The sequence below is a fragment of the Cariama cristata genome, unplaced genomic scaffold (genome assembly GCF_000690535.1).
Source record: "Cariama cristata isolate BGI_N322 unplaced genomic scaffold, ASM69053v1 scaffold22292, whole genome shotgun sequence".
Taxonomy (NCBI): domain Eukaryota; kingdom Metazoa; phylum Chordata; class Aves; order Cariamiformes; family Cariamidae; genus Cariama; species Cariama cristata.
The window spans coordinates 1,556-11,452 of record NW_009604704.1 but is presented as its reverse complement, the minus strand read 5'-3'; the positions used below and the strand labels follow the sequence as shown (position 1 = coordinate 11,452).

Here is a 9,897-nt window from a genome sequence, read left to right as displayed (position 1 = left end):
AGGGAAAACATATCTTCAAGGGTATTATTGTTTTCAGTGGTTAGAAATGTTAGTTTTCCCTTTTCTTTATTCAGTTGACATGAAATAAGGTTTTTATTTTAGAAATTTAGAAGATTCTTGCCATGTGCTGAAACAAGCTCTTTGAAAGAAAATAAATGCATTGTGCCCATCTCTCCTAGGGGCAACTGGACCTTCTCAGGAGCAATGCAGGTCTCCTGTACAGAATCAAAGAGTCTCAAAATGCAAGGTAAGCCTGCTTTTTGCTGGATAAATGTATTTGGAACACAATTCTGCAACTTACCTGCAGCATTGATGAGAAGACACTCAGCATGTCTTGTAATACAGATTCTGTAATGCGGATGTTACAGAATATAACTGTGTTTCAGGAAGGTACGCTTAACTACCCTGAGCTGATCCTGAAAACTGTTTTAGGTAGAGTGGTCTCTACTGAACAGAGGGTGCCATGGGAGTATAGCTCTAACTTCCTAGCAGAGTTCCTGGTTCAGATGACAGCAAAGTGATCTGTGCAAACGTAGGTATATGCTCAGGTGAAATCCAGCTGAAGCCTGACCAAACCATCTGCAAACTGTGCTTCTCTGGTCTTCCTTGCTGCTCATGTTTCAGGATCAGCACTCATATTTACAGCTGTTCCAGGAGACCACTTGAACTCATGTTCTTTGATTTATTAAAATGTCCATTCACACTATGTCTTGTGATGCCTATGTAAATCTGACTAAAAGATGCCTAGACATCCTTTTGGAAAGAAATATCCTTCAAAATTATCCTCAGTGGAGGCGTGTCATCCTCTCTGTTAAATGCTTCAGAAAAAGTTTGCTGAGTTCAGGCTTTCTCAGACCAGTGAAAAGGCATGTTTTAGAGCTGGGAGCATGCTACTACTCCTTTGAAGATGTTCTGTCTAGAGACAGATTATCCTAAATTATGCTCTGTGCTGTGTTTGACCTTCCACAGTTGCGTTCGTACGTGACTCCAAATTCTCCATTGTTATGACAAGTTGAGTGACTCCTGCATACTCACTTTTCTTTCATACTGTGCTTTTTTCTCTTTACTGGGGCTTCTCACTGGCAAGCTTGGTTTGATTCAGAGAGATTTAGTGTCATGTATTATATTTGCCAATGGCCAGCTTATTGTGTAGGGGTTTTGGGTTTTTTTTTGTGCATTGGTTTTTTTCATAGTACTTGTTTTCAGTTTAAAACAAATCTAACTTCTTTCAAATTTTGGACCTTTCAAAAGTCCTGATGTCTGTCTTATTTTACAGTAAAATGAAAGGCTCTGACAATCAAGAGAAGCTGGTTTACCAAATTATAGAAGATGCAGGCAACAAAGGTAGTTTAATTAAATTATAATTGTGAATGATACTAACTCTGTTTATTCATGGAACCATTCCTGTCCAAACTTTTAAATGCTTGTCCAGCCAACAAAAATTTAAATTCTAGAGTCCCCACACCAGGTCTGTAGCTAATGTTCCATGCGACCACTTTTTAAAAACAAAAGAGAAGATGACATATTTCTCTATTAAAATAACAACCTGTCCTGGTTGGGTTTTGGGTGGGCTCTTTCTGAATACTTGGAATGCGTTACGAGTTATCTATCAGACTGTCAAGCAGAGAAGTCTGCAAATCTCTCTACTTAAAAAAAACCAAAAACTGGTATCTATATTGGATTTAACTGGTGTATTGCCAGCAGAAGCCACTGCTAGTAACTAGGCTTTCTCAGAAGTTGTTGCACACCATGGTTGAGAGGTGGCAGGTAGAACTGGCTGTCATGTTTTTGTTGAAGCAAACGCTAGTTACCTAAAAATGCAAGAATGTTTCTGTGATGTATTCATGTTGGCAGTGAAACGGAGTACAGTTCTAAGAGCTGTCAAAGGAGAGGTAAAGGGCAGAAGGACAGTGTGGTGGTTGTCCTGTGTGTTTCTTGGTTTTGTCAGTTGTTTGTTTTGTTCCATCTCCTTCTGTCATTTCCTTCCCTTTTGTCGGGAGTGGTAGGATCGAGGATACATCCTATGGTTGGCATGTGAGTCAAGCAATGTTGTGATGCGACTTTTGGGTTGTGAGTACGTACAGAAATAAATTATTTCTTCTATTAACTTCTGTTCACTTCTCTGTTTTAAACAGGTATTTGGAGCAGGGACATTAGATACAAAAGTAATTTGCCTTTAACGGAGATCAACAAGATACTGAAAAACTTGGAAAGCAAGAAATTAATTAAAGCAGTTAAATCTGTGGCAGTGAGTATTTTGTGACTTTCTTTTTGTAATAATTTCAAACATTTGCTGCATGTGTATATTTGAACAGGGAACTGGGAGCAGAGAAACCTCGTTCTGCCTCCACCTTTCTTACTGACTGCAGCAGTGTTTGACTCTGCCTTTAGTGTGCAGGCTTGAGGTGCAACAAGTATGACAGGCTATAATGTTTATTAAATAATCAATGTACTACTAACAAACTGATTAATTAATAAACACATCACTATTAATATACAGTTCTAACGCGCTTCCCACCATTACTATCAAATTGCAGTTTTAGTTCGCTTAAATTTTTATTGCATACAACTGTTGTTAGAGTTCCGTTACCCTTCACAAACCTCTCGCACTGCTTGCTGCTGATCTGCAGTTCTCTGACCATTTTCTCTGCGCTTCCAGACCTGGTCTTTAGGACGTAAACCTAGGGAAGAGTCTGGTGGGTTTCCCTCTGACATCCGAGTGGGCTTGGGTCCACAGGCCACCTTCTCTGCTCTCTGTATGCATCCACGCTCCTCCTGTTTCCAGATCCTGTCCTCTCTTGTTCTCTGATTTTTATACCTTATTCTCCTTTTTTGTTTCTTGACTCTCTTTTCTACCACTCTCTTCTCCTTTCTCTATTCCGTCTCTACCCCAATAAGCAACCTGCCCATAATTACTTTTTCTCCATCAGTCCCAATGTTGGTGTACCACAATTTGGTATTTCTGATACTGAAGAAATCTCAGCCTTTTCTATGGGACTAGTGATATGGTTACCCAGCTGCAAGTGGCCTTGCAAGGTTCCTCTCCCTGGGACATCCTGAAACTCCCTTCAGTTATTTGGTTCATATTGGATTTGTATTGTTTACTTTAAATAATTTCTAAGACATTTAGTTTTGTTTTAGTCTTCGTTCTTCTACTTTGTTCCAGTTACTCAAGTACTCTCTTATGTGCAAACAGTCCACATACCAGAGTAGGGCTTTTTCCATGCTTTTTCTCACGCTGTTGTAATGCTCACACAGCATCCTGCTCTCCCTTACTTGCTTAATTACAAATCATTGGTATTAGCGTGTTCTTTGGACATTCTCCTGGTTTCCAGCAGAGATTCTGTCTTGTTGCAGGGTCTGGGAAACCAGGAAGACCGCTTGTTTGTGAACTCTTGGAAGTTTTATGCCTTTTCTATGTGCCAGTCTCATCTGCACCACAGAGGCAATACCTTGGCTTGCATGTGTGCATTTTTTGGAGGGAGGGGAGAGGTGAGGGTAACTTCCTAAATAAAAATAAAATGGAAGTAAAGAAGTTGGACATAGAGAAGCAGCAGTTTTTCCATGTTCTTGTGAGAGATGCTGGCTTCATCTAGTTATACAGGGGACGTAACGCTGCTAAAACTGCTTCAGTGGTTGCTGAGTAGCCCTTTGGACAGCCGTTGTCCTTTAACTGTCTGAATACAAATATCAGGACTGAAGCAGCGTTCCTGTTCACTCCATCTCGGTGTGGCAGTAAGAAGTGGGCTCGCAAGGACTAACTTTAGCTGCAGGGTTTAATCATGTAAGGGTCCTCCTATCATCAGTGCACGTGTTGAGTCCTGCAGAAACAGGTGAAAGCTTCTTTGTTAAGTTTATCTTTGCTGTCTTCTAAAGATACTTTCCTGCCCTCCTTCGACTGCGGAGGGAGATTAGAGTCCATAGGCTAAAATTAAACTCTCAGATCCTCTTCAGTGAGGTTTGTATTGTGTGCACATTGTTAGTAGGATTCTCTCTTCTAACGCTATGCTATAAAACAATTAGGAATCTAAATGTATTGGCCTTTTCTTTATCTTTGTGTTGCCTGAGGGTCAAATGTGTTAAGGATAGCTTGAGTCAGCTGGATTGCTATTTTAGGAGTAATGAACTATCTCTTTTGTAGGTATCTTAAACCTTCCTTTCTTAAGGAAGACTTTCAGCTGTTAAGAGCTGTATGCTTTTCTCTAACAGGCATCCAAGAAGAAGGTATATATGCTATATAACCTGCAGCCTGACCGGTCAGTCACTGGTGGGGCTTGGTACAGTGACCAAGACTTTGAGTCTGAATTTGTGGAGGTATTAAATCAACAGTGTTTTAAATTTCTACAGAGTAAGGTGAGTGCCACTACTAAAGTCATCTTCCATTTGTTTTGCGCAAGTAACGGTTTTCTTTATAAAACCAGCTTAAGTTTTCCATAGTGTTTTCCATAACTATTGGCCATTGTTATAACTGGATCGGCAAATCTGTACTGGACTATTATTTTTGTCACAGCAAGCGTGATGGTGTTGCATTTTAATAATGCATATTTTCACACCCTGTACAGGGAGTGAAGCCTTCCGTCTGCAAGGCCCAATGACAAACTAGGCAGCAAAGAACACAAGGCCAAAAAATCTAGCAGAAGTCACTGTATTCCCTGAAGATCTCATTTCTGAGAGGGTAGAAGGCAGTAGTCAGTCAGCTCTGCCTCGAAGACAGTTTTCTCAAGTTTAACTGCAGGAGAAGCTTGCTCTATATTAAATAAGTCCTATGCAGATTGCAGCCTTTCTCTGTTCTATTAAAATATATTTTAACTGACACTAGGTACAGCAGAAACTCTTTTTTTGTTAACAAAATGCCAAATGCTGATATTCCTTCATATTAATCTAAATCACTGTCTAAATTTTGTGTTGTATTTAGTGTAAAATGACGTTTGGTTGTGCACTGCATTGTCTCATGTACACGTCTTAAGGACATAGCTTTAAATGCTAAATAAAAAACGTGTCCCAGAAATGGTTTGGAAATCAACTTTTATACTTCAGTCTGCCTGAAACCGAACCACGGAGGTGGCTCTCGGCAGTGAGTACCAACTCTAATTCATCTTTGCTTTTTTTCTCAGGCAGAGGCAGCTCGAGAGAGCAAACAGAACCCCATGATCCAGAGGAACAGCTCATTTGCCTCATCCCATGAGGTGTGGAAATACATCTGTGAACTGGGTATCAGTAAGGTCAGAATAGATTCATCTTACTACTGTCAAAACTGTCAGTGCATGTCTAGCTATAGGAGTTGGGTCCTGCAAATTTGGTGAGAGTCTGATAAGTGCTTTATTACTCTGCAGTTACTGGGGGGGGGGGCGTGCTTTGCTGCTTTATTGCTTTTTGAGGAGGGTCATTGATACTGCATGGGATTCCAGGACAGTTTGTACATGTGGGCTTTCAAAGACATATAAAGGAATTAGCATTCCCATCCTTGTTGATGGAGCAAAACTTACTTGAAGTAAGTTTTCCTCTAACAGTCTCAACTGGTTTATATTTTATAACTTCTCTCAAGTTTGCCTATGCACTTCAAGCAGTTTTAGAGGAGGGGAAAAAATCCCCCACAATTATTCGTTGCCATCAACAGGTATATCTTCAGCAGCCTTGTCTTTTTCTTCTTTCACGATTGTTTTCCTGTAAAACTGGAAATGCATCATGCTAAGATGATGTAGACACTTGAGGTGCATAGGGAAGTTCTTTTTGGTAAGCCAAGGCTAGTGTAATCCAAAAGTGCTTGGGAGGTAGGAGGTATTGGTATTTGCTTTTCTTTTCTTACCTGCACAACCCCATGAAGTGTCCAGCGAGGGCGGTGCCTTTATCCGGGTTAGGTTAGAACTCAAAGGATTTGTTACTCGTGGTGTTTGCTCGTTTCCTCCTTGCAGGACTTACTGGCATGCATCTTTCCTAATATTTATTCTACAAATTGTTTCTTAGGTAGAGTTGTCAATGGAAGACATTGAAACTATTTTAAATACGCTGATATATGATGGAAAAGTGGAGATGACTATTATTGCTGCAAAGGAAGGGACGGTAGGCAGTGTGGATGGACAGATGAAGTTGTACAGAGCCGTTAGTCCTCTCATACAACCCACTGGATTAGTCAGAACGCCCTGTGGACTCTGCCCTGTAAGTAGCTAATTCTGTATATGAATAGGTGAGTGCGTGGAAATTTTGAATACAATCCTGCACGTGGCCAGCCGGCACATTGTGAGGTTATGTCCGTGAGTGAGCCTGGTGGCTTTCTAAGCCAACTACACTTGTCAGTGTTATCCGTGATGCCTTAGCTATGGTGGAAGAGGCAGGTTCTTTAGTTTAAACCAGGATGTTTCCCACTTATATCCTGTCTCTTTACTGGACTGTATGTGAAAGGATGCTGTCAAGTGTAGCCCATTCCAAATTATATTATTGTTATTTTCTGATCCCTAATAGTTTGCCTATTTATTTTTGTGAACAAGCTAACTTATTTCTGTCTTAGCTTTTAGTCTCTCCTGCTTGGATCGTTAACTGATCTGTAGGTAAAACTTGCCAATGTGTCTGTGTGCATCATTTACTGCAGTGGGGTCTGTTTTGCTTCTCTTCCTCAGAGCTGGCATAGGACTTCCTAGATTTTGGCCTCTGTTAAACTACTGCTTTTCTACTAGGGAAGGAGCAGAAAACATATTAGCATGTTGCTTCCAGTTAGATGGTATATAATTACTCTGCTGACACCGGGCTTTCTTTTGCAGGTTTTTGATGATTGCCATGAAGGTGGTGAGATTTCTCCATCAAACTGTATTTATATGACAGAGTGGCTGGAGTTTTAAAGCGAAAGAAGACTGTAAACTGGAGTCGTGCTTCACAGCCAAGGTGACAAAGGAGCTTGCTTTTTTTTAAAAAGTGGACTTCTAAATTTGTGAGCAATGTCAGGATGTGGAGTGACTTTGTTTTTTATGAAATACAAAGCAGCAACATGTCAGTTGCATGAGCAGTCCTGTGAGTGGACTACAAATTGAGTCAGCACTGAAGATCAAGGCTGAAGTGGAAATGTAGATCCATTCTTGTACCAAAATTGGTTGTTTGACTTGAAAAGTGCCACAGAACAGCTGGGTGGTGATGCATCATGTCCAGGGATCGTGTAGAGTACTCCACAGATGCTTATTCTGAATGAAAGAAAATAAGTCATTAGCTGATCAGAAAAACTTGCTAATGAGTGTTGCCAAGAATGAGATCCCAAACTTTGCTTTCAGACTGATGCTGCTGCTGGGTGCTTACGTCCTAAAGCTGACACTTTTCTCCCATGATAGCTACCATCTAACTGAAGACTACGAATCTGACATGGGAAGGGTCCTGAATATGTCAAACGGAACTCGTTGATCCTTTATTACCTTTCTTACCTGCTAATTTATCATTAAAATCTATCCTGATCTTTCTCATGTACTTCATTTCCTCCATTGCCTGGTGATGCATCAGTTGCATTTATTCCTTCATCTGACAGCTGCAAGATCATCATCAAATCTGTGTTGGTGTGTTCTGGCAGCTGCATCACCTACGTGGATATGTCTGCTGAAATTTTGAGTAGAAGTATTCTGGGAAGATGTGTTTTCTAGAAGAGAAAAAGAGTTCCTCTGGCCTGGTGGTACAGGGAAAATTTTTATAGATTTATCTGAATACCCTCAGGGTTGAAAAAGATGCCAGTGACGGTTGTTTGTACATAAATATGGCCTCTGGCCTTGATTTGTGATCTGAGGAAGGCATGATACTGGCACATCATCAAAAAGAACTATCATTTTTTCCTGTGATGTGGAGCCAATTTGTGTTTCTCTTAAGTGTGACCTCTCTGTGTGACTCTGGACTGATGAATTGGTAATAACGTATAGACTGTGGTGTTGTCATAAGCCTCACGCCCAGAGTATGCCAGGCCATGGATCTCTTGAGAGCTGTGTCTAGATTCCTCTGGCAATATTAGAGGGGCAATACTGCCTTTGGAAAAATGTAGGTTCAAATACCACTCAGGAAGTAAAGAGATTTTTTGTACCTATGTTATGTAGGTACATAGGTACATCTATGATTTTTTGTAACTATGTTATGCTAATTAGTTACAGTACCTCTTCCTTAACCTATAATCAAGCACCTTCCAGGGGGGAAATAAAAAGTCTGCTCCTTTTTCATAAATGAGAATATTGTGGGTATATGGTACAGCCAGTTCTTCTACTATCCAGCGTAAGAGAGGGCTGGAATGATGTACTAGCAGGCAGGGCAGTGTAGACACGTGAACTGTGCAGAGGCAGTCTGGTCCCAGTACAACTTGCTACCTGTGGCTTAATATGGCTGCGTCCAGGCTAGATCTCTACACAACTACTCAGTATCTTCATTATAGCCTCCCAGCACTGGGAAACAATTAGCAGGTCAAGCACAAAACTGGACCTGTTGCATTTAGCTATTTTCAAAATTCCCTGACTGAAAATAAGCCCTCCTAGACACTGTGTTGGGAGGGCAATGGTCAAGGACCTCTACAACTTGAGTTATCATCACGCTAGGTAATCTGACTGTGAGTAGTAAACAGTGGGCTAACTGAGAGAGATTTTGGAAGACGGTTTACCTGTGAAGGGTACGAGACTTCACAGCAACTATTTCAATACTGTCCTGGAGTTTGCACCTTCTAAAAGCAGTCTGGATCACATACAAATTGTTCAAATCTTCCTCGATTCCCATTTTCCTACTTAAAGCGTCGGTTGTGGACAGAAGGCTAATGGTGGTAAGTCCTGTACAAAGAATAATAAAAAAAAATAGTTCCTGTCCCATACAGGGAGGGTTATAGATACCCTGCTCCAAACAAGCTGTCTCCAACTGGAGCAAACAACTAGTACTGGTAAGCTGGCATGTCCATGGAAGGAGTTTGATCGTATTAGCTAGTGTGAGCACCCACAGCCGGCTCTTTCTTTTGTTGCAGTGTTGTCTTGAGGTGATAGGGATGCATATCTCTACAGAGGCAGAAGAGCTCTTACAAAAGAGATGCGGGGGTGAAAGGATCAGACGTTTTTTCTTTCTAGGCCCCTTTTAACCACTCAGAGCACACTGAAGCCTGGAGGGAGCCTTAATCTCAGCTTCAGACATGGCCCAAGGTAATTTCATTGAGGTGTGAGGCTGGGGTTGCTTTTGTCCTCCTGGGTTCAAAGAGGACCTAACACAATGGGGTCCTGAATTCTGCTGCTGCAGAGATAATACCGCGTTTGCGCTCTGCTGCAGCTAGAAGATAGCTTTCAGGGAAACAACACCTCATTATGCAGGTATGTCACTTTATGCAGTATAACCATATTCACTGGCAATAAGAAAAAGGAGAGAGAGAGATTGTCCTCAGTGACCAGCTTTAGGAAGTAGAGAGCTGGTTTATTTAAATTCTGGCTCGTTTGTATTGGGTTTATTTTAGATGACCTTTGTGGTTTCTGAAGCTTCTAGTATTGCAGCTGTTAACAAGACTTCTAAAATTTGGAAAAAAACGTGCCTCTAGAAAAAAGTAAAACAATTTCACTTTCCTATCTGTAAAATAGGAAGCTGATCTATTTCTAAATGAATTAGAGGAATGCTCTTTCTGTCAGTCTGGTTCTTTGTGAACCTGGCTAATCTATCAGCCTGTGAGTCATTTTTGAAAAGGGAGTAAATGCTAAAAGGTAACATTAATAGTCTAGTCTCCCCCCTCCCCCCCCGCCCCCGAATTTCTTCAGTCTTCTGTAGTGTTTCGAGGAAGTTGCAATACTACCTGAATATGAAAACAAGTCTAGAAAGCTGAGAGCTCAAGTTCACCCTCAAAAGATGGATGACACCCTAGAAGCATGATCTACTCATTTCTTTATGCAAGCCTCATACAAGAGGTCACAGTTCAGCTGCTGC

At 41.0% G+C, this 9,897-nt stretch overlaps 1 protein-coding gene across 1 annotated transcript in view; it reads left to right on the top strand.

Moving 5' to 3' along the window:
* POLR3F (polymerase (RNA) III (DNA directed) polypeptide F, 39 kDa) overlaps window positions 1-7,082 on the top strand; it is a 9,209-nt gene extending 2,127 nt beyond the window's left edge. The window contains exons 2-8 of the mRNA XM_009695716.1: window positions 180-247; window positions 1,277-1,344; window positions 2,136-2,248; window positions 4,210-4,353; window positions 5,115-5,222; window positions 5,965-6,156; window positions 6,756-7,082. Of these exons, the coding sequence (XP_009694018.1) occupies window positions 180-247; window positions 1,277-1,344; window positions 2,136-2,248; window positions 4,210-4,353; window positions 5,115-5,222; window positions 5,965-6,156; window positions 6,756-6,833 (771 nt within the window). The 3' untranslated portion in view covers window positions 6,834-7,082. The remainder of the gene's footprint in view (window positions 1-179; window positions 248-1,276; window positions 1,345-2,135; window positions 2,249-4,209; window positions 4,354-5,114; window positions 5,223-5,964; window positions 6,157-6,755) is intronic.
* Window positions 7,083-9,897: the final 2,815 nt, after the last annotated feature.